Source organism: Canis lupus, chromosome 29 (genome assembly GCF_011100685.1).
Source record: "Canis lupus familiaris isolate Mischka breed German Shepherd chromosome 29, alternate assembly UU_Cfam_GSD_1.0, whole genome shotgun sequence".
NCBI classification, from domain to species: Eukaryota; Metazoa; Chordata; class Mammalia; order Carnivora; family Canidae; genus Canis; species Canis lupus.
This window is the reverse complement of record NC_049250.1, coordinates 12205750-12231145: the sequence shown is the minus strand read 5'-3', so window position 1 is coordinate 12231145 and position 25396 is coordinate 12205750. Positions and strand designations below refer to the sequence as shown.

The window sequence follows — 25396 nt, the reverse complement described above, 5'->3', positions numbered from 1 at the left end:
TTTGTCACCTGTTTATTCTCACAAAGTTCACCTTCTCTTGTGGTGGGACACAACAAAATATCTGGAGTCTTCTGTTGGCCTCCAAGGCAGCTACAGTCTTACACAGAACAGAGTTTACTGATTGTTGCAACCAATCTTTGTCATGTTTTGATTTTGAAGTGATGATCTGTCCCTCTCCTGCTCTGCTTATGACACAGAGCTGTTGGGAGGATCAAAGAAGATATTGTGTGAAAGCGCTTTAAGTGCAGACTAACAATACGTACCATCGCCACTGCCACCACAGTCATCATCAAGGTTGCTTATTTCTAAAATCTTTTTTTTTTATTTTTATTTATTTTATGATAGTCACAGAGAGAGAGAAAGAGAGAGAGAGGCAGAGACACAGGCAGAGGGAGAAGCAGGCTCCATGCACCGGGAGCCCGACGTGGGATTCGATCCCGGGTCTCCAGGATCGCGCCCTGGGCCAAAGGCAGGCCCTAAACCACTGCGCCACCCAGGGATCCCAAGGTTGCTTATTTCTAACCTAGACTACAGAATACAAACTTCTTCAAGGTGTTTGTCTCATCCTATGGTTATTGTCCTTATTTCTTATACCACAAACACTGGACTATTTCTCAAACAGGTCAGCTAGAACACCTGAGTCAGTGTATGTGGCAGAATTGTTCCTTTTTCATCCATAATGAAGGCAGACATCACAGATTAATGCCGGCCAGCATTCTCTACTGCCTGAACATGGAGCTTGCTTCAGAATTCTTCTTAGCACTGCAACCTAATTACACCTGACCCTTGAACAACATGGGGGTTAGAGGTGCCAATCCCACTGCACAGTTGAAAATCTGCATAAAACTTTCAACTTCCCCCAAACTTAACTACCAATAGCCTACTGTTGACCAGAAATCCTACTAATAACATAAACAGTCAATTAACACATATTTTGTATCTTGTATGTATTATGCACTGTATTCTTACAACAAAGGAAGCTGAAGAGAAGAAAATCGTTATTAAGAAACTCATAAGAAAGCGAAAATACCTTGATAGTACTGTACTGTGTTTAATGGGAAAAAAAAAAAAACTACATATGGACCCACACAGTTGAAAACTTGTGCTGTTCAAGGGTTGTGTTTAGATTTGTTGTGTGGGGAAAGCCCATTTCTCATACTTTACATAGACATTAAGGCTATTATATGGAGGAAAAATCATAGATTTGTAGTATTAGGTGATAAAAAGTGTTGGAAGGAGTTATCTAGTTCAGTGTTATCAAGAGTGGTCTCTGGACCAACACATCAAGATTACCTGGGAACTTAACAGAAATGTTTTCCCACTCACCCACCCCCACCAACCTACTGAACCAGACAATCCAAGGGCAGGACTCAGCAATCAGAGTTTTGACAAGCCCTCCAGTGATTTTGGTGTGTGATAAATTTTCAGAACCACCACTCTAGTCCAATTATGTTGAGTTTTGCTGTTAACCTTAGGTGTACAGATGTTGAGTCTTTTCCCCAAAATTATCCATGGAATAAGATGCCAAACAGAAAAAAAATGCAACTTCCTAAATCCTAATTCTACATTGGACAGCAAGTAAAGAACTGCAATAAAACTTCTCTCTAATTTTCTACCTTAAGTGTATAAGCAAAAAGTTTTGTCATTTTTCAGCATCTTTTGGGAGGGCCACCCCTCCAACATTCTTAGTCTATGCAGTTTGGGTGTAGCATTTTGAATGGGCTCATAATCTGATCTGGCCAGAGCACCTCCAATCCCCTCATCTCTGCCAAGAGTGCAGGCACAAGAGGTCACTTGTATTTGGAACCGCCGAAGTGTTGTCACTTGGTGGAGAAAGCCTGTCTGAAAATGAAGTTGGTATAGAGAAAGTGTAACTGAAAGATGGACAGATGAAAAAAAAGATTGAGCTTCAACTTCACCTCCAGAACTAGCCGAGCCTGGAAGATAGAATAGCTCTGAACTTTTCTGTTTAAATAAATGTCCTTCTCCTCCAATTTTTTTTTGCTTGTTTAAGCCAGATTTGAGCTACTTTTCCATTCCATAAAACCAAAGAGCTCTGATTGATTTTTTGGAAGTGTGTATTATTTTAATACCTATGGTTTAATCACCAGAGAATGTGGATTACAGGGCAAGGTTTTCCACACAAGTTCTTGCAACAGGGGGGGGTCCTTCAAGACTGATGAATACTGATGAACTCTGCGGCACAAGGCCCCCTAGGACACTCACAGGTAGCAGTCCATATTTCTGCAAATATATAATATATTCAGAACAGAGTCCCTGGATAGCCATGTCACACTTCATTTCATAATAATGAAAGTCAGAGATCTCTACGTTGGTGAATTGAGAAATATTAACCTGGAACTAAACAATTCACAAAGGTCAATACTTTGTCAGGACTGATCTTCCATAGCTGTGTGAAGGCCCTTAATATATTCTGCTGCTGAAAGTCTTGTCCAATGGAAAAGTAAGATGGAATACTTCTTCCACTACTGTCTTCTGCTCCTTCTCTTTCAGTCTCCTCTATCTACCACCCACTATGGCCTACTGGACATATTTCTTGATAGAGTTGTCTGCATTTGTCCACCTTCCTCCTCAAACCAGAGTTCTTTAGATGTCACTCCCACCACTACACTGAAATGGTTTCCCTCCTTGAATCCCCACTCCTTTAGCTTCTGTCAGGAGATGAGCTCATGTTTCTTCTCACATCTCCCCACCTCAACCTCCCCTTTCTCTTTTGAAGGCTCCTCTTCACCTAACTTGTTCCTTGACATTGCTCATCACCTGGGTTCCTTTCTTGGTCATTGTTCATCACCTTCTAGTTTTTCTCTGATTGATTTTTTTTTCCTTTCCTACGATTTCAAATACGACCAATCCTATAGATCCCACCTAGAGTTCTCCCTTCAGCTCAGACTTAATATATACAATTCAATATTTCATGGGATCCTAAACTCAACATGTCTAACATTCAAATAATGTTCATTATCTCCCCACACCTGCCATTCTTGCCTTCATGAGCCCATTGTTTGGCACCACCATCCATTTTTCACCCTAGCTGCATACCTAAGCTTTTACCTTAACTCCCCCAGCACTTCCCATTCTCAAGCATCCAACCACCAAACATGACCTTATTTTACTTCCAAGGTAGTTATCCCTTCAATCACCCATATTTAGAGTCTTATTATTTCTTCTTTGAATTATTGCACTTGTCTTTTCATTGTTCTCCTGCCTTAGAATCTTCCCTGCTCATACCCACCAAATTGAATCCATGTGAATATAAATTTGTGTTGTCACTCTGCTTCAATACATTCAGTGGCCCCCATGTCCTCAGGGCAGACAAGCTCCTTGCCTGGTCCTTCTGCCCTCTAGAAATATGAAATTAATTCTGTTTTTTTCTCTTATTGATACATCATGCCTCTATGTCTTTGCCTATATTATCTCTTCTACCTGGAACTCTCCTGCTAGGTCTTCTCTTGGTTATTCTGCATGTGTGTGCTAAGAATCAGCTGATATGTGCCTCACCCAGGATGCTATTTCATTGTTTGTTTGTTTGTTTGTTTTAAGATTTATCTGTTTATTTTGAGAGAGCGAGTACAGACGAGTGTGAGAGAGGGAAAGGGGCAGAGAGGGAAAGACAGAATCTTAAGCAGACACCACTCTGAGCATGGATCCCAAGGTGGAACTCGATCTTATGACCCTGAGATCATGACCTGAGCCAAAGGAAACCAAGAGTTGGATGCTTAACTGACTGAGCCACCCAGGTTCCTCCAGGATGCCATTGCTAATACCTTCCGCCTGGGTTGGGATTTTACTAACCTGGAGCATATCCCCCTTCCTTCACATACTCATTGTTTTTATCATTTGTTTATGGGTCTGCCTCTGCTTTGAACCAAGACCTCTTGAGAGCAGAGACTGCATTGTTTACTTTTGTGACTGACTTACAGCAAACCTAGTAACTGTTTCTTAAATGGATGAATCAGAGCATTGGCTAGATCTATGATGCAGGAGAGTCCGGAAAAACTATTCATCAAAAATATGCCAGAGATACACCTATTTAATTGCAACTGTCTTAAATAGGCCATACTATTTGCCACCAGGATCACCAGAGTGTCATTAGCCCTAATTATCTTCCTGAGTTTAATTGATACTTAACAAGGTAGAGCATTAAAGGAGATATTTTATTCCTCTAATATTTCCATAGTAACACGTTGCATTATTGCAAATTCAGAATTACAGCTTTGCAGAGGCGAAGGTAAAAAGTAGTCTGTCTGGAGGGAAAGTGTTCTTCAAACAGACCTGGAGTGTTCAGGAAACATGAATTAAGAAACTTCTTGGTAAAGTGCAAATATCCTTTCCTTTCAGTGTGTTTCTATCTAATATTCTTTAATACATAAAACTGTAAGGATCAATAAAAGATACCATAATTGTTATTGCTAAAGAGTCCTGCAGGATGAAAGAGGTGATTTCATCCCCATTAATCACCCAGCTGCAAAAGCGTGGGCAGCGGACTGTTTGGTGATAATTAAAAGGATCACACCACATGAATAGGAAGAAACAGCTCCTCAAGTACCGCAGCCTGGGGAGGTGACAACAGTCTGGACCTATGTCATTAACTAAGGTTAACCCAGGGAGGGAGCTCCCTGTTCAGGGCCAGGGAACAGGTTGGTAAGATCTAATTTTGGGGGATCCACACTGACAGAATGGGGACAACAGAGAGCAACCTCATTTCAATCCACACATTAGAACCACAGGAGCCCATGGTTAAGGGCTGGACTCTTCATTCTTTGAATAGTGCTCCATTATTCAGATTGAGCACTGACTATGGCACTTAATCCTGGGCACCTTTCATGTACTACTCCATCTCTACCATAAGCCTTTGAGGTAGTACTGCTATGACACCACATGTTACAGATGACGAAACTAAAAGCTCATGACTTGCCTGAGGTCTTTAAGTGGCAGAGGCAGGATTGAAGTGTGAATAGTTGCAGTCGATGCTCACCTATATCAAAGTGTGGTGGTACCAGCAGCAGCAACAGCACCTGGGAACATTCTTGAAAGGCAAATTCATGGGTTTTGCTCCAGATCCCTGTACTCAGAAACTCTGGGAACAAGGTCCGATGATGTGGGTTGTTCTATGCTGGAGGGGAATCTGATGTACTTGAGGCCAAGTTGACTCTCTGTTATAATACCTTCTGTTGCAGTAATGTTTCTCCAACATTACCATACATGCAGATCACCTGGAGAACTCCTGGTTCAGCGGACTGGCCTGAGATTCTGCACTGCTAACCAGCTCCTGGTGATCTCATATTGCTGGTTTGTGGACTAGACTTTGGATAATAGAGCCCTAGCCTGTAAGCTTAGAGAATCCTGATCTGCTCCTCCTCTGTTTTAAATCCTGGTTTGGTTAGAGGACTTGACCCACATTTTGTGTTGAATGAATACACCAAGAGTCAGTACGTCTGCATGTCTGAGTCACTGACTTTTGACTCGGTGGGAATGTACTACTAACCTGAAATGCATTTGCCCAACCTGCTCTACCAAATTTCTAATCACACTATCCACTCATTTGCTCTTGAGAACTGTCATGTTACCCACTGACTTCACAGACTTTTTTACCCTTCTAGTCTTTCAAGTGAGTAGGGCACTCTGGATACTCCAAAGGCAAGGGGACATATCATATGTTTTAGAAAAGTGGTGAAAAAGTAGGATGTAAGAAGGGCGTAGAGCAAATGGACAAAGCTAAGAAGCAGTGTAAAAGGGACTCTCAGAAGAGAGATGATTTGCCATTGGCTGAGCCTCTGAGCGTTGTTCCAAGTCCCCTCCCACTTTCAGGCTAAAGGTTGGAATAGCAGTGGACCTCCTTTTGCACTAAACTGGCTCAAAGCTGTTGGGAGGTTGAGGAGCAAGGTGGAGAAAGGGAGATAACTCCATCAAAAACGTTTGAACATTTTGAACGTTCAAAAACATTCCCAGGTGCTGCCGCTGCTGCTGGTACAACCACACTTTGATGTAGGCGAGAGCAGAGACCCAGCTATTTGCACTTCGATCCTGTCTCTGCCACTTAAAGACCTCAGCAAGTCATTGATCTCTCTAGATTTTAGGTTTGTCATCTGTAAAATGTGGTGTCATAACGGTCCGACCTCATAGGTTTATGGTAGAAATTAAATAGTACATGAAAAGTGCCTGGGGCATAGTGAGTATAAATCAAATATTTATAATGGTATAAATCAAATATTTATAATGTTTATGATATAAATATTCTAAAATCATCCCTAACAACAAAACAGTCACACCATAAGCCTTGGATGGAGACTTAATGAAATGAAAAAGTGTCCGATTGGCCAGGGGAAAATGAAGTTAGCCCAGAAATGAGGCAAAAAAGAAGAAAGAATGCTGCCTGGCTCTCCTCCAGTGAGTGAAAAGTAAGCTTCTTTAAACCCTTAACAAATGCCTGGATCCTTAAGGGAATCAAATATTTTTGTAAATAGCCTGCAGGGCCCAAGGCTCTAGCTCGTCCTAAGTAAAACACTCCAGCACGGTAAGCCCTTTAAGGATGGGGGTTGGCGGAACATTGATAAATGCCCTGTGCTGATTGTAATGGTGGGGCCGCAGTGATTTACAAGAAATGATTCCAAGAATTGATTTTGGAGGCATTACAGAACTCAAGAACAGGACTTCAGAATTCCCCGGCAGAACTGAGAATAATGCTGAGCTGTATTAAAATGGTGGCATAAATATTACTTTAAGTTTGATTAAAATTTAAACAAGTTGTAATGAACAGATACAACGGCTCTTTTAGACATTATTGACTGCATTTAAGAGATCAAACAGCTGAGTGAGAGAAAATGACTTCCAGGCATTCTCAAAATTAGTATTTTAACTGAAGTTCTTTGAACTAATATTCATAGAATATTTATGTAACTGGGACAACTTAACATTCTAAACAATGACATTTCCTCAAAGCATTGCTGTAAAAGGAGGAATGTATAATACATACACTATTAGAATTTCATGACTGGCTGGTACAGAGTACCTTTTGATCTAAAAATCTGATGATTCCTTAAAGAGCAGTCTTCTATGTGATTATTATTACAACTCATTAAGTCAGCCTATGAAGCACGTAACCAAAGTTCTACGCATACCATGTTTTTGATAATTGTTGTTAGAGGCAATATGGTTACGCCCTTTTTTTTTCATTAAGATTCTATTTTTTTAGAGCAGTTTAAAGTTAATAGCGAAACTGAAGGAAAGGCACAGAGATTGCTCACATAGCCCCTCACCCACTCATGTGTAGCTTCCAAATTATCAGCATCCCCTTCACCCAATGGTACATTTGTTACAATTGATGAGCCTACACTGACATATCATAATCACCCAAAGCCCATAGTTTACATTACAGTGTGCTCTTGGTATCATATGTTCTATAAATGTGGACAAATGTAAAATGGCAGGTATCCATCATTATAGCATTACACAGCCTTTGTGCCTCACCTGTTCATCCCTCCCCACCCCCACCCACAACTCTTGGTTACCACTGATCTTTTTACTGTCTCTGTAGCTTTGCCTTGTCCAGAATGTCATCTAGTTGAAATCATGCAGTACGTAGCCTTTTCAGATTGACTTCTTTCACCTGATGATATGCATCTAAGATTCATCCATGTCTTTCCATGGTTTGATAGGTCAATTCTTTTTAGCACTAAATAATATGCCATTGTCTGGTATCACAGTTTATTTATCCATTCATTTACTGAAGGATACCTTGGTTGCTTCCAAGTTTGGGCAATTATGAATAAAGTTGTCATAAACATTTACGTGTATATTTATTTTTCTATCCCTTTGGGTAAATGCCAAGGAGCAGGATTACTGAATTGTATAGTAAGAATATGTTTATTTTTTAAATTTTATTTATTTATTCATGAGAGACACAGAGAGAGAGGCAGAGACATAGGCAGAAGGAGAAGGAGGCTCCGTGCGGGGAGCCCAATGCAGGACTCGATCCCAGAATCCTGGGATCACGACCTGAGCCAAAGGCAGATGCTCAACCACTGAGCCACCCAGGTGCCCAGAATATATTTAATTTTGTAAGAAACCATCTGACTGTCTTCCAAAACTGCACCTCACCAACAATGAATGAGAGTCTCTGTTGCTCCCCAAACTTGCTAGGATTTGGTGCTATTGGTGTTCCATATTTTGGCCATTCTAACTAGGTATATAGTGGTATCCCGTTTTAATGTGCTTTTCTCTGATGAATATGATGTGGAGCATCTTTTCATATATTTATTTGCCATATTTGTTAGGTTTGAAGATTTCTTTGTAAATTTTAGATAACAGTCCTTTATCAGATGTATAAATATTTTCTCCCAGTCTGTGACTTTTCTTCTTATTCTCTTGACACTGTCTTTTGCAAAGCAGAAGTCTTTAATTTTACTGAAGTCTAGCTTAGCAATTATTTCTTTCATGGGTGGTGACTTTGGTGTGACATCTAAAAAAAATCACTGCCATAACCAAGGTCACATCAGTTTTTGTCCTATGTTATCTTATAGGATTAATATAGTTTTGAACTTTACACTTAGGTCTGTGACCTATTTTGAGTTAATTTTTGTGAAGAGTATAAGGTTTGTATCTATATTCAGTTTTTTGCACACAGATGTCCAGTTCCTGCACAATTTGTTGAAAAGACTCTCTTGACTCCATTGTATTGCCTTCTCCCTTTATCAAGTTGAATATATATATAATTGGCTTTTGAGCCATAGAAATACAACCGTTGACCCAAATGGAGGACTGGCACTGACTTGCTAGCCCAGTGTCCATCACCTCAATATTACCGGCTATTATTTCCACTTTGGGTATAACTGGGGACTGTATGCAACCAAGAAAAAAGGTAGTTAAAAACTCTGATGCAAACTAAAGGAGGCTCCTTGACATTACAAATATAGGATATCCCAAATATCTTTTGCTTATTGTGGTAGATATTCTGATATACAGCCAGGCCGCATTCAGGACTGAGGATTTATTCTCCAGTTGCGGGAATGTTGCCAGCAGAAAGTTGGCAGGTAATAGTGCCCTCTGGGGCTTCAGGCTGAAGAGAGCCACTTTGCCCAAACTCACAACCATTTCCCAGGGCAGTCTATAACCAATGACTGAACAATATGGGAACACCAAAATCCAACCCCTTGGCCCCAGTCAGGGAAAAATCTGAAGGATCATCTCAGCCTCACAGCACCTGAGGCTTTCGTTGGAAGTGACTGAAACCCAGATTAACTTCTCCTGCTGGCAAACATTCTTCCATAGTTTCCGTTTTATGGGAGCTGACCCCAAGAGTACTCCCTAATAAACCTCCTGCCCACTAATCTCTGTCAGAATCCACTCCTTAAGAACTCAACTTACAACAATTAGTAATTGAATGTTGCACTGAACTACTGTCTTTACAGAGAACTAAGAATGGAGGTAATATGGCTAAAACTCAAGGTTTGGGAACTAGGTTGTAATACAAGGTGTGGGATTGACCAAAAATGATTCTAAATTCTCACTGCCTGAGCAGTGAGCTCCCGCCCCCCTTCTCCCTGTGGGAGGTGTTGTATTACCTATGTGTGGGGACCGTCAAATCCCAGGGCCCAAATTGTCTAGGGTTTGAGCAGCAGGTAATCTGAGACAGTTCCTATAAATAGCTAAAACCCCAAACCAGATGGCCTAGCACAGAAGTGGTTTTATTACTCCCCCTGACAAAGCTGCTGTCTCACATCTACCCTACAAAAGGCAGAACAGCCGACAGAGCAAGTTCTCTTCACTGGAACATAGGACCTTGCCTCCCTGTGATCTCCCACATGTCTAGTAAACACCCAAACCTCTTCAAGCCTCTCAGAGGGTACACAGAAGGAAGAGCAGGGGCTCCACTTCTCTCACTGACACTGGCCTCACATTGCTTTTCCTTTCTCCACAAAAGTCTGTGCCTTTACCCACATCAGCAGTGTTACAGAATTTATCTTGAATTGTCATGGTTGACAAATGGAGATTTGTATGGGATCTTCCTTGTACGACAAGTATAAGCACGAAGGCCTGAATTCTACTTAGTACCAGTTATGATTTTTTTGAAATGTAAAAGGGGATAATGGCTACAATCCCTGTAATGAAGACAGATGACTGGGAGAGCCAGGAGAGGGGGATGGATGGATGTCCCCAAAGCCTGAAAGAAGATAGCTTGGTGTGAGAAGTCACCAGTGGCTGGCCAGATCTGACTGCAAAAGCAGCACCTCTCTGTAGTGGTCCTGAGAGATCCTTCACTCTTGCCAAGACAATAGCTAGATGGTCCAGGGAGCCTGTACCCTAGATGGAGGAGCTACACCCAAGCTCAGCTTCCCCTGGGACCATTAGCTTCCTTCTCCCAGCAGGAAAGAATGCACCTTCCTCAGGATTCCTTAAGCCCTGAAGACCTGGGCAGACAGAAGCCCTCAAAAAAGCTATATTCCAATCCAGATAGCCTGACTCCAGGTTGGCCTGATACTTCCCCTCAGTCAAGGGAGCTTACCTTGCTTTATATAAGGGGAGAGTAGTAAAGGGATTGAGGCCATGGCTCTGTGAGATGATAGGAGGAAGTACCTTTTCTTCATTCTGACCCTGACTTCATGCATCTCCCTTTCTCCTAGGAGAAGTTATTGCTTGATCAGAGCTCCAGGACATTGTGCAATTCATCCCAGGCCCTGGTACAAGTAAAACCCCAGATTCAACCCACCTTGCCTACAAAAGATCATCTAGTATTTCTTGCAAAAATATCTTACAACCTTATGTATAGCTTTCCCTATTAAAACAGGTTCACATGCATGAACTCAGTAAGACCCACATCAGCCTGGTGAAGTTGGCAAGGGAGAGATTATATAATCCACACATTTTCAGAAAGAAAAATTGGAATAAAGGACATTTTCCTTCCTGATTTATGAAAAAAATCTTATAAATACATAGAGCTTGAATCATAGCTACTTTAACAGGTAATGAATTATCTTTTTAAAAAGGATAAAATTAAATGAAGCTTGTACTACCACAGAAAATCCTGGAATTATCATCAGCATGATTATAGGGCATTAATAAACCCTGCAGCTTGTTTTAAAACTTTTGATAAAAGCTGTAAGGAGAGAGAGAGAGAGATAAGATGTTCAGAGACTTAGATGAAAGGAGTTTGGAGAAAAGTAGCTAAAGTTGAGAGAAAGTGATTGATAATAAAGTACAGACCAGTCTATGATTGGGATGGTTAAGGTCAGTCAACACATTCCATGTAGTCTAGAAAGGCAAACACAACTTCAAAAATGTGCTCCCAATACACTGTGTGATGTACCTTCCCAGGATAATGTGGCATTATGGAATAGTGTGTACTTGTTCCTCCTCTTCTGAAATACCTAATTTACTTCTCCTATCCTTGAAATAGGAAACCATTTCAGTAAAAAAGGATCCATTCAATAAACACACTTATCAAAGGCCCACATGGTGCTAGATATTTGTTGGAGGCCAAATACAAATAAGCCAGTTTATTTTGTGAAATAGACCCATCAATAACTCATCACACTAGAGTATGATGAGTAATAGAAATGGGTCTCCTGAAGAGCATGAGTAATGGCTACTGATCTGAGAATTAGCAAATATTTTGCTTTCTACATAATTGCATAACTGTCATCTATGGGGAGGGATGCCACCCATTGAGTCAATCTTCCTATAAAATTAAGAAGGAACATGAGTTTTATTCTTCCTGAACTGTGCCTTTACTTTTTCTATAATAATGTTGCCATCAGGAAGCTATGCAGGATTGTCCCTCTGAGTTTGTTACTTTTCATAGAATCACTGGTGTTTAAACATAGAAGGGACTCCAGAGACTAACTACCCCAAACTCCACACTGCACAAAATCCCTTTCCTCAAAGTCCTGACAACTGGTCCTATGAACAGGAAGTAGTTTTATCTGCTTCCTTTGTTTTCTCTGAGTGATTCACATTAGTACAAATACTTCAAGCCCAGTGCATTCTGGGAAGTGAGGATCCACAGGATGCATCTCCTCAGTGCAAAACTGCTTCTAGAAACCCTGGAAAGCCCCCATGCCACCTCTATATAGGACATACTCATAAAGCAGATGTTTTCTAGTTTTAATTTTTGTGTACTCTCAGATGGATTCAGCTAAACATATCTGAGCTTTATTCATAATTGCTACAGTAGGTAATTTGTGTCTGTGGTAACAGTAATTTAGAGCTGTTAATGAAAATGAAGATGAATTAAAAAAAAAACTGAGGCTGACATGAAAATATGGAGGATTCACAAGTGAACTGTGTTTCAGTTTTTCTTTGCTATTCCCAAGGACATATATTACTTTGGTTGAAATAAGAAAAAAAAAAAACATTGTCACACGGTCTCATACTGTGCATTTTGTAAACATACCTGCAGCCCCTCAATAGCCAGTTTGAGGATTGAAGGTGTCAGTTTGGAGGCTTGTTTGAAGGAAAAATTACTCCAGTCTATAATTAAAATGAAACCATTTATCTGAAGCTCTGGATCTTCAATAAGGACTTCCAGGGACAGCAGGATGGCACGGAGGATGTCTGTGAAGGAGTTCCTGCAGCCAAAGCAGAAAGGAGAGGCTGTGTGTGAATATTAGCAGGTGATGTGTGTGTAGAGGGCTGGCTGCCTCACACCACTGCTCTGTGAACCTGACCTGCAAGATAACATGGGCGTTCTTTACCCAAAGTGATCAGAAATACATTTGCTAAACTTCACAGGAGCAATACTTCAAGACTCACAGGATGGAAGCCTCCCTTTGACCTGACTCCATTAGCACCTCCAAACTTTTTGAGGTATCTCTCTATAGTGCTTCCATTGGCTTCCATACTCTGCTTCTGGAACAAAATTGATTGCATTTCACTGAAATGCATCCCTTATCTCTCTCTCACAGAGCTCTGTTAACTTCTAGGGCAGGGACTGGGCCATAATCATAGTTGTGTTCTCAGCACCTAGCTTCTCAGTGAATCATTGCTGAACAAATGAGGTGAGACCTCAATCAAAGGTACTTATTTTGATTAAACCCCTTCTTCCTTTTGTACATTGAAAATCTTGCTAAAAGTATAAAAACATCCATGCAACTGATACTATTTTTTTTTAGCTTCAATTCTTGGATAGAGAAAAATAAAACAGAGAGAATAGCTTATTTTCATTGAAGGTTTGCAGAGTGTGATTCAGGAGGGAAATCACTTTGAGTACATCAGTAACTATGACAACAGGCAGACCTGAATACAAATGAGAGTGACAGTTCTCCAGTGTTGTATGTGCTCCTCCATGTCATGTATTTTCATTCATCAGATGATTTTTGCATTAAATAATTTTCAGACATGAAGAAATGATGGCATTTTCATTCTGCTAATTCTCCCAACAAATTATCTGAACTGTAAATCTAAAATCTTAGAGGATCTCTAAATTTGGTGTCTTTTTTGGTAAGTAGGAAAATAGAAGCTTGGATGGCAAGTGATGGCAAAATTCATTACTTCCTTTGAGCTACAATTAAAATCATAAGGTATCTCCTCTTGTGAAATAAGTGTGAAATTATCAGGTTCTTGAGCAAGCATTTCAACCTGGTTCAAATTCTAACCAACTCTAATGATTCCAGATTAGAAATCAGGAAGTTTGTGATAGAACAGTAAGTCAATAAGAATTTATTGAATGTCTATTATAAGCTCAGCATTGTGTTTTATACTTAGGGATATAAAATAGTATGTTTTATTTCTATTTTCAATGAGCCCTTGATTTAGTTGGGGTGGGCTAGGAAATTAGCAACTTGTGTTGAAAGGGATCAATAAAATTGAATAGTCAGGGAGGAGTTTATGGAGGGATAAAAGCTTGGGATAAATAGAATTTTGATGGATAATTGGAAGAAGAGGGAGCAAGGCATTTCAGGAAAGACAAGTGATGATAATTGAAAAATAAAGATATACAGCCCATTCTGCTTCTGTATAGTTCCGTTTATTAAATTTTTTTTCTTTGTATCAAGCTAAAATTTTCCTCCCCTGGATCTACCTATTGGGTATAGTTCTACAAAAGAAAAAGCTCAGGCCTACATAGCTTCAACTATGTAAACCCGGCAATGATGCCCTATGTAATCTCTAGATTAAAAAAAATTAGTAGGGTAGCCCGGGCGGTTTAGCGGTTTAGCGCCACCTTCAGTCCAGGGTGTGATCCTGGAGACCCGGGATCGAGTCCCACATCAGGCTCCCTAGGTGGAGTCGGCTTCTCCCTCTGCCTCTTTCTCTCTCATGAATAAATAAATAATCTTTTTAAAAAAATAGTAAATTTAACCATTTCTTATAGGAAATGGTTCTTATACTCTTATCATTACTGTTTTCTTTCAGATGTGTTCTCTTTTAACTTTAAGAGAGATCAAATTTCTATTAATGTAGGATAGGTTTTATTAGGACTTTGTTTTTGCATCCACATCAAACATAATAGAAAAACCAAAGTCTTTTTCAGACATACAGCTTTGTATTGGGAAATAACTTTATATGGAGCATGGAACTAAAGAGAATGAAAACATTGAAATACTAATAGTAAACTGATGATGACCATTAGGGAATTAGAAAGTCTGACCATGGATAAGCTTTCTTTGGAAGAACACACATGTGTAGAAAGTCAGGACTAAAAGATTAAGCCTTAAGTAGAGCTTATTTATAGTATTGAGTCAAAGGAAGAAGAATTAAAGAAGTAAGAGGTAAGAGGATCAAGATAGTGTTAGATTAAAAAAGAGAAAAAGTGTTTCAAGAAATAAGGGTATGATAGATTATAAATGTTGCTACTTGCTCTTTTGTCTTTGGTCATTGCCATGGTAAAAAATATGCTACAGCTAGCATGATGGACTGAAGAGAAGGGTGAGGAACACAAATCAGTGAAACCCCCTAGCCAACTAGCAGATCTTCATGGGAAGCAGAGCTACTCAGCTAAACTCAGGCTCGATAAACTCAAGCTGTCTCACAGATGCATGAGCAATAATTAATGATTACTTTTTTCAGCCACTGAATTTGGGGCTGATTTGTTACACAGCAATGGCTGTCCAATATCAGAGGGTTAAGTTAACCAAGTCAAATGCAACAGCATAAATGAGAGATAGCATCTTTTCTCATCACTTATCCACTTGTATCCACTCCCAAGAAAAAATATGGAGCTCTGTCTGGAAATGTGGAAAACATTTTAGGCATTTTCAACACCAGGACCTTACTGCAGGATAGGCATTGTCAGTGAATGAAGTATTGTATTCATAGAATGATCTCAAGAGAAAAGTGAAAGGATTCTGGACTTCATTATAGTTTCCAAATGTTCCAATACTTCACTTTTCCAGAGGAACTGGATAAGCAGGAAAAAGTTGAATGGAATGTGTTTCAAGTCATATGGTTTAACCCCTGTTGAGGAGGGCAATCTCACGTCATACCTTAGTTATGATCATTATCTTGAATCCCTTACTTCTTTCTTGGCTTCCTCATATGGATTTCCCTCATCTTCCTCATTCCTCCTTACAACACTTTTGACTTGTGAAATCCTCCCAGGTTTTCATAATTTAAAAATACCTATTGGACCATGTACTTTATGCAGATACTCTGTGCTCAAGGAGGTGGAACATAAATCCCCACTCCTTAAGTGCAGGTTCAACGTAGTAACTTCCTTCCAAAGAGTATAATATGGAAAGCGAAAAAAGAGTAAGTTTACCCTGGAGGAACCTGACAAATACTACCGTGGGTAAGTGCTTTGGGCCAACATCAACAGAGTAACTTGTGTTGATAGTATCATCTCTTGATAGTGTAAAGAAAATGGCACTCTGTCTCTGTGATCTTCCTCCCCCAAAAAAACACAACCCCAGATTAATCAAGAGAAAAACATCAGATAAATTCCAATTGAGGAACATTCTATAAAATGCCTCACCAACATGCCTCAAAATCATCATAAAATCTTCATTAAAAAGCAAGGAAAGTCTGAGAAACTGTCACAACTAAGAGGAACCTAAGAAGACATGAAGATTAGATGCAATGTAGTATCTTGGGTGGGATCCTGGGATAGAAAAAAGATACCAAGTAGAAATTAAAGAAATCTAAATAAATTATGGACTTTGTAAATTAAAATGTATCATTATTAGTTGTTAATAAATACACCAGAATTTGTTCACTCTATTAACTTATTTAGACTTTTACATTGTTTGATAACTCATAGAAAAAAATTATTTTCTGTACTGCCTACAATCACAATTCTATCAGAGTATATTATCTGTATCAAAAGTAACAGATGAAAAATGGATAGTTAGAGTTTTTACCCTTTTCCTATAATTTTCATAGCATTTCTGTAGTCAGTTATAGATTGTATCAATTTTTGATTGATAAAAAAACCACAGATTGAGCTATATGAGCTACAGATTGCCAATGAAATATAAGGTAGAAAGCTTCAACTTCCCCTCCCCACAAAGTATAATATATTTATATTTATTAGGACTTATTCATAGTTTATCTAAGGGTTTTCATCATTATACAGGCAAGCACTTAGAGATTATAAATAGTGACTCATTTTTAGGATCTATTGTTTGTATGACCTGAGCACCCAATATTTTTACCTGAGGCTTTGAAATTTAGCAATAGCATAACAAATGAGATGCAAAATAGTGGAAAATAGTAAGCCCTTTACCAATAAAAAGATTCTCAAGCTTCAAGAAGTGACCCCTTTATGCTTTAAATTTTTAGTAAAGATTCTAGAACCTAGAACCTAGATCCTAGACTCCTATAAGAAAAAAGATGTTAAAAAAAAAAAAAAAAAGATGTTATCTGTGATCAGATAACCATGTAGAGATGCAGTGGGGTTGCCAGTGACATTGTTTCTTAGAAGGAGCAGTGAGAAGCCTCTTAATCATTCTGAAATCACAGGGCATATGATTATTGTAATTTTTCTGCTGTAATAAGAAGTCTCTTAATATTAGCAGTTAGAGCTTTTAGACCCGTCCTATCACAAAACCTCTCAATTTCATGCTCAATATCAAGTGTTTACAGTTTTTTCCTTGAAATTTTTAAAAAGTCCTCCTTAAAGCACAAAAAGCTTTTGCAAATTATTGGCTACCAAATATCTATGTTTTATTCACAGATGCAGAAATATTGCACCTGAGCATGCTTCTTTATCTCTTCATCCCTTTGAAGCTTCTTTCAAAGTTATTAACATAATCATGGCATGGTTCTCATAGTTACTGATTATGCTTTTTCCCTTTTCTGATGATGATGTCCAAGCCAAGGTGGAGAGGAACATGTGCTCCAACTGTATCTCCTCTGACATATTTTGGCATCTGGACAGAGGAAGAACCCTATTTTGATAAAGTAGCAAAAGGGCCTGTACCTCAGGGCTTGACATCCAGACTGCCACCCACCAAGTAAGTGTCCACTCATAGAAGGCTGAAATTCAGTAAAGAGTCATTTCCTGCTCCTCCATGTAGAATGTTGTTGCAAGAATCATGCAAAATGATGTGTGAAGAAGCTTTGTGAATTGGAACGCGCATCCTAACAGGAGGCAGTATTTGTACTTGCATGAATTATAGGGATAACCCTCTTGGTCATGCTGCTTTCATGGTGGTGATGGTAGCAGGACAGTAGGTGTATAAAATTCAGTTGTGTTCTATCCAGGGGATTTTCTCCTCTTCTAGGGTTGAGGGTTTTCAAAACATGGTCTGAGTTAAGAATTCTGGTGATATATTTTCTGAAATGGGTTCTAATAATTCCTGCATGATCAAGGTTTAGCTGGACAGCCTCTGTGTGTCATTGTGCATTGAAACAAATGAATATATATTTCTCAGTGGGGTAATCAAGGAAAAGTAAGAAAAAACAATACTGTTTTGAAAATATTAGGTGCAAGGAAGATGATAACAAAAATGTTTAACTTTGGGAACCTGGGTGGCTCTGTCAGTTAGACATTTGCCTTTGGCTCAGGTTATGATCCCCGGGGTCCTGGGATGGAGCCTCATATTGGGCCCCCTGCTTAGTGGGGAGTCTGTTTCTCCCTCTCCTTTTACTCCCCCATCCTCTCACTCATGCTCACTCTCTCTCTCAAAACAAATAAATAAAATCTTTAAAAGAAATGTTTGGGGTGCCTGGGTGGTTCACTGGTTGAGCATCTGCCTTTGACTCGGGTCATGATCCCAGGGTCCTGAGATAGAGTTAAAGACCAGGCTCCTCATGGGAAGCCTGCTTCTCCCTCTGCCTATGTCTCTGCCTCTCTCTCTATGTCTTTCATGAATAAATAAAATCTTTAAGAAAAAAAGAAATGTTTAACTTTGCTGTAGTAGACTTAATATTTGCAAGAGCTTAATATTACATTTATTTTCCTGAATGTTAGCTGGAAAGTAAATTAAACAATTACTTTTCTCAGCAGGGATGATCACATGAACAGTGGCCTGGATTTAATTTTGCCTTACATGATTTGATGAGATTCATTATCTCAAGAGTAGAGAGAAAAGGAGAAAGGGAAAAAGAGACCAGGAAAGAAAGAAAGTAGAAAGAAAGAATGAAAAAAGAAAGAATACCTTGCAATTAATTTTTTATCTCTATTAACTTCATCCTATTCTAGTCAGTGAAGAAAACTTCTGGATTTGTGTTAACATAGAATAAAACTCCTTGTAACACCAGAATAATGAGTTGCCTCCTGATTTGTATTCGTTGTAATATGGGAAATTCTGGTTCTCAAGCCTCAGCATCAGATAAAAAGAATAATGTATTCAATACCATTCAAATGTAACACATGCAGCCCAGTTCCTATGTGTGGAGTTTTAGATAAGGTACAAGCTACAGCAGATCATCTGCTTTCTGAATTTTTAGTTCCTTTCAGGTCACAGACTCTCAACTTAAATGGAGTATACTTCATAAAAACAAGTACAGTCATCTCAAACGTTTGTCTATCTTTACCAAGTATTACAACAGTATATGGGGAGAGTATGGGGTACTTATCCTTGGCTCAAACCCAAATCCTAACCATCTGTTTGCTTATAGAGGACAGAAGACAAAAGGGTAATGATCTTGTCTAAGAACAGGGCCATCTTTTAGAACTAGTAAAAAGAGAAAATAAAGATAAAAATGTGAAATCAGTGTTTTGTCAATCAAGGAAAGCTTGAAGATAAGAGGCTGTACTTCTGTAGACCAACCCTGACAGGCCTATCCATCTCTTGATACAGACACAAGAATGTGAAGTATTCATATGCACCATTCAAAATGACATTGAAACTAAAGCTCTCAAATTCTAATCTGCCAGTGTTCTTCCTTGTTTGTGTTTCTGTGGCAAACAAGTGTATATACCATGTGCGTGTGTGTGCATGTGTGTGTATACATACAATAACTCACAATTTGGAGTTAATTCCCCTATTATTTTCCATCCCAGTTACTTTTTGCTTAAATGAAGAAATGATTTGACGAAATAAAACCTATCTTTTCATCGCATTTGATCCAAGTGTTTCTAAATTCATCCCAAAATTGAAGAGAACAAAATTAAGACCAAATGCACCTATCTGCTCACTTACATAGATAATGCAATTTCTTTTTTTTTAAAGATTTTATTTATTTATTTGTTTATTTATTTATTTATTTATTTATTTATTTATTTATTTATGAGAGAGAGAGAGAGAGAGAGAAAGCGTGCACGTGTATGAGTTGGGGGAAGGACAGAGGGAGACAGAGTCTTAAGCAGATTCCAAGCTGAGCCCTGAGCACAGAGCCTGACACAGGGCTTCATCTCATGACCCTGAGATCATGACCTGAGCTGAAGTCAAGAGTTGGATGCTTAACTGACTGAGCCACCAAGGCACCCTCAGGTAAAGCAATGCAATTTTTTAGCATTCAACATCATCTTCTAAATTTTTGGAAGTACCTGGAACAAGATAAGGAGTCAAGAGGCATTTATTCAAAAATTTAACAAAGTTCTACTTTATGGAAAACACATAAAAGGATTTTTTTTCCTTTTCTGCTAGTAGATGGAAACTGATAGAGGATATTTTAAAAAATATGTATAAAGGAGGCAAAGGAAGCATAATTATTAAAAACAATAAGATATGGAGTTAGGCAGACTCTGATTCAAATCCTGGCTGTTCTAAGTGAGCTTAATAAGTTATTTATCTCTCTGGCTTAGTTTTCTCATCCGCAGAAGGAGGATCACAGCACCTACCCCACTGGTAATAGAAAAGTAAGATATGTACAAAAAAGCCACTGCAGAGCAACTGGCTCATGATAGCCCATAGAATGTACTAATTGTCACAGGTGGTTTTCATTGTTCCATAAATGAATATCATATCAGGTAGAAAGTAATAGGGGTTGCAAAGTGTTTGGAAGTAATGAGAAAGAGAGATCACATAATGCTGGGGGGAGACAGGATATCTTCTACTGGGCTGTGAAGAATGGGAAGGTTTCCCATAGAAGGGAAAGGGTGGAAGAAGCCATGTAAACAACAGTAAGGGTTGAGAGCACAGAGACTATACATTGGGAGCAACAGTATGCTTACTTATGCTGTGGAACAAAGAGAAAAGAATGCAGAAATATGGTCACAAATGGTGGTGTGACTTGTCTTCATTCTGCTTGATGGGACAACCACTGAGTGTTTACGTAGGGGGAGGAGGCTGTGGCAGTTACACTTTAGGAAGCTTTGGACTGGCCACTGGGAGATTAGAGTCACACAGCTCAGTTAAGAGGAGATGACTACAAGACATTAGGTGAGAGCTGAAGGGAAACCATAGAGCTATGAGAAGAACTGCAGAGGACATTAGCCAGGACTTAGTTACAGATTAGATGGAGGTGTCAAGAGAGGAAAGACAGTGCTACGAATTAAGACAAAAGGAACTCTGTCAAGTGAGAATCAAGTCAGATATGCTATAGTTGTATCTTTTATAGGGTCTTAGTAGTAAGAATCAGCACCCAGGACAATGACACACCGTGTTGATGTTAGTATTAATATGATTTGACATCAGGGCTGTCAAGAGGGCATCAAGAAGTATGTGGTTGTGTGGGGTCTGCATTCCTGCCACATGAGTGATGAAATCCCTCCTTAAATCAATGCCATGTCTGCAGGCAAGAATATTTCCTGTCCTATTCATAAGAGACCATTTGACTTCGTAGCCTAGATTATGAACTTCACCAGAGCTGGGAGTGTATTATTTATCTTTGAATCCCTGGCAATCACCAGGACCCGCATATAGTAGATACACAACAAATGATACTTAGTGAAGGAAGAAAGGCAGGTGTGGTAAACAAAACTGTTGGATGCTCTGAAACAGTGAAAATAGACAAAATCCACTCTGGGAGCACCAGTGGGTAACTTTTTCTCATCTTCAATGTCTCTTATGCTTATTGCTAAGGGAAGTGGTGTCAGATGTGTGTCCTAAAGCACCTTCACCATTATGGCTCATATTTATAGAATAATGGGCTACTAAGCACCATGTATCAAGAGGAGGAAAGGAAAGCAGGCTTTAAGATTTGATTTGAAGTTAGGACAGGGCCATGCATGTATTCACGTAAGGTTAGTGACAGCATTAATTAAGACTAAGAAAATGACAGTCTAGAAGAGCTAATAATAAATGCTAGATTGGGATGTTTCTAGGTAGGAAGTTTGGTATACCATGAGATTCTTAGCCCACTGGGAAAGAACTGATCCCCAAATACCACTTAAGACAGCCTGAGATGCAAGTGAGGAAAGGGTCTATTTCATTCAGCTCTCTAGATGGGGATTGATCCAAGGTCTACAGGGAGCCACAGAAGAAGAATTCAAAACCACTCCAAAGGAAGTGAGCTATGAGCATTCCATCCATTACTAAATGACTATGAAAAACTAATTTCATGCTTGTCTCTTCTGGTGGTAACTTCCCTGGCTGAGGAGCTTCAGAAAGTAAAAACTAGGAAGAGTCTCAGGAATGTAAATAAGTATCTAATATTAAATACTAGTCACAGAGTTAGGATCCTATCCACCTAACTGAGGTCACAGACAGCAAGATCTCCCTTGATGTGAGTGAATTGATGTGGATGGCCACATTACTCTTATTCCAGTGGAACTCAAGTGACATTTATAGATCTTGCACAGGGTTCATGGTTATGTACTAGTCACTACTTGAAATAGAATATTCTTTACTGTAAGTTTGTCTGGCTCTTATAACAGTAACATCAGTAATATCACTTTCAGGATAAGAAAATGGATGTTAAGATAAGAGAGTATCAAAGGAAAACATCCATCCCATAATACTACATTGCTTTAAATGATTTTACCTCCTGAGCACCTTCGCTTTGGTGATATGCTGCTGTCATTTTTGCAGTCAAGAGGTTCCTTTCCAAAATCATAAACCCTGATAATAGTATGCAAGGCAAACTGAATTAAATAGTGTGTTAGCAAAACAGCTCTATAGACGTTGCATTTCATGGAAAGCACACCTGTGACTTCAGTTGGAAGTATGCAACATCTCACAATTTTAATTAATGCAGAAAATTGCCTACTCCAGTGAAAACTCCAAATCTCTGGGCTTAATAGAGAGGTTAGCAATATCTTAAAGCTGAGAATTCCCATGGCTCTAAAATTAGTTGCCTATAACTAGGAGTCTTAACCCTGAAAAATAAGGATAATCAAATCAGAAGATTTAATGGAGACTGATTGAACTTAGAGAGTCTGCAATCTGATTGAAGTTTTCAAAGTTGGTTTATCCTTTCTCCTTTTTAAAATTCTAACCCCCTTAATCATAAGCTACTGAAACAGCAGCAAGCAATCAAATTCATGAAAGATTAAAAGGAGAGAGCCACAGGAAATCATTATGTAACAGAAAATAAAATCTCATTTTCAGAGATAGTGTGTTTTTATATATTTATTATCTACCCTGATAGAAATGCAACTTGTTGGCTGATTTTCAGGTAAACATTCTTCTACCTGGCTATCAACCTTCAACTATTTTAGCTGCCTTAAGACACTGTAAAGTTATTGAATTCTTGGAGACAGAAGGATATAAGGTTGCTGTGTCTGCATAGCTATCAGGCTCAGAGAGACCCTTACCCCGTCTACACTGTTTCTGAGTTTGAGTACAGTAAGGCAAGCCTAATGGGAAGAATTCTGGGTCTTGATCAACTCCCATAATGCTTAGCAATGGTTCACAAATCACAATAATGGTAAGAAGATTGAGTATGCTTCTGAAACCAGGATAAATATATTCCCATGGCCCAGAGAGAAAAAGCTTCTGGCAAATCCCACCTATACTTCTTCCACAACTGGACATGTGCTTAATTTCAACAGGAAAAAAAATCCCCTTTGGAGGTTTCAGATGACAGCTGGAGCCTGGAGTCCTGTAACTATAATAGTTAATTGGCAGGACCAGATGTGTCAGAATAGAGATGTGGGAGTTTCCAGAGCTCTCCTAAAAGAAGATTCACATGTACACCCATCTGGCCCCACCTAGCCCAAAGCAGACAGGTCATGGACACTAAGAAGTGGTAATGCCCTCTCCCTGTGCTCTGCAAACCAGTGGACTGGGAGGTCCAATGGAACCCACTTACTGAGACTCAGCCAAAACCCTTTATTTTCACCCTGTTTAATTCTAGGAATTAGAAGCAAAACAAAAAGTAACACCTAATATGTTTATAAAAGAATAAACATAAGTTCATCTTAGCTGATTTAATAATACAATACAAATAAAAACAAAAAAACCCCTGTAGAATTGGTTGACTTTTCCTACCTGAGGTAGGGTGTGCCTGGAGCTGATTTTTCCCTACAAGGTGACTTTATGCATGGAAGCTCTTGGGAATTATTTTATGGAGGTGGTTAAAGACAACATTAGTTTCTTTTACTTAATTACATCACAGATTATCACTTGGCAATTCTCTAAGCAATTAGAGCCAGTGGTTATTATTTATTGCTGCCACTTAGTAGCTACACTGCAGGAAATACTGTAAAACATCAGCATACATTTATCTTCAGCATAAGTCCAAAATATCCTACTCTGAATAGCAGAATAGAATTTGGAAAATGCATTACATATGCATATAGACACATAATTTGTATATTTAAATATTCACACAAAGAGAAAATACAACATTTTAAGATTTGGGATTTTGCTTCTTCTTGTAGGAGGATTTCAGTGCCTAATTTTAGTCAAAGTCTCAGAGATTGTAAGGGACCACTTAGAAAGATTAGCAGTTTAATTTTCAAAGAGGAAAAAATTTAAACATTCAGACTCTGGAAGGTTCTATCTCAAGTTTTCCCCCCTGCCTCAAACCTTGCCTGCTGTAAACTGATGGGCTATTATCCATCCCTTTTCTATCAACCAAGGCACAAGGAGGGTTTTCCTAGTTCTCTTTCATACAAAACATTCCCAGAAGAAGGTACTAGAACTTCCTGTCTCTTTGAGCCACATTCAGGAATTGGGGATGGTACTTATGCACCTATAAAATTCTCTGGACCCTGAGGCAACCTATAAGTACTGCAAGTAATTGCTGACTGCCGCAAGCCAGAGTACTGGGGAAGCTTGGAGGGAGAGTGGATTAAGATGGAGGTTAGTTCTTCCAGGATGAATTTACAATTCAAATAGAATAAGGAAGGCAAATGACAGCTAGCAGGAATCTTTGTGATTACATGGTGATCCCAGCTGAAGGTAGGATCACTTCCCTCCCATTTGAGGGACATCTGGTAATGTGTGTATGGGAGGGGTTACCACAGTATTTAGGCACTGCTACCAGCATTTACTGGATAAAGGCCAGTAATGCTAACTAACCTGAATGTGTAGTACAGCCCCAGAATAAGATCCCATCCCAAATGCTTGCAATTTATTTTTTTTATCTTAAATAATTAAGTTCAGACCCAGAGAATCTCAGTGAAACCACACCAGCAGTTAGCTGCACAGTAGTAACAAGGTTCCTGACTCCTTGGGGAATATCTCTGAGACTCACAGAACATTCAAAGGAAGAAATACTAACTCAAATGGGAGGCTGGGCAACATATCAAGAATATTTTTTGCTGTTTCTCTATTGTACTTTCTTCCTCTGTGCCTAAACTATTTTTTCCCTTCCCTTCCCGGGGAAACTCTTTCTCATTCTTTAAGTCGTGAGTCAAATGTCACTTTCTTAGGGAAGACTTTCCTATCACGGAAGTAGCAGAGTATAGACAAGGACTACCAGCTTGCACAAACTTCAGTCAGGCTCTTCTGAGCCCTTTTCAACCTAGGCCTCATGTTTGGTACACATCCTTGGCCAACAGAGTCCAGTTTTAGTAAATAACCCTGTTAAGACAGTTTATTGAGACTCTCTCCAGCCTTGATACCTAATCAAATTCCTCTCTGCACCACTCATCCTAACCATGTTCCTTTTAGGAATGTTCCATCCACTCCCTCACCATGGCTTTCAGCTATAAATCTCTACTTGTCCC

At 39.2% G+C, this 25396-nt stretch overlaps 1 protein-coding gene across 1 annotated transcript in view; it reads right to left on the bottom strand.

Moving 5' to 3' along the window:
- Positions 1 to 25396, bottom strand: part of CLVS1 (clavesin 1) — a 175213-nt gene that overhangs the window by 77152 nt on the left and 72665 nt on the right. Inside the window, exon 3 of the mRNA XM_038579380.1 lies at positions 12410 to 12584. Within this exon, the coding sequence (XP_038435308.1) occupies positions 12410 to 12584 (175 nt within the window). The remainder of the gene's footprint in view (positions 1 to 12409; positions 12585 to 25396) is intronic.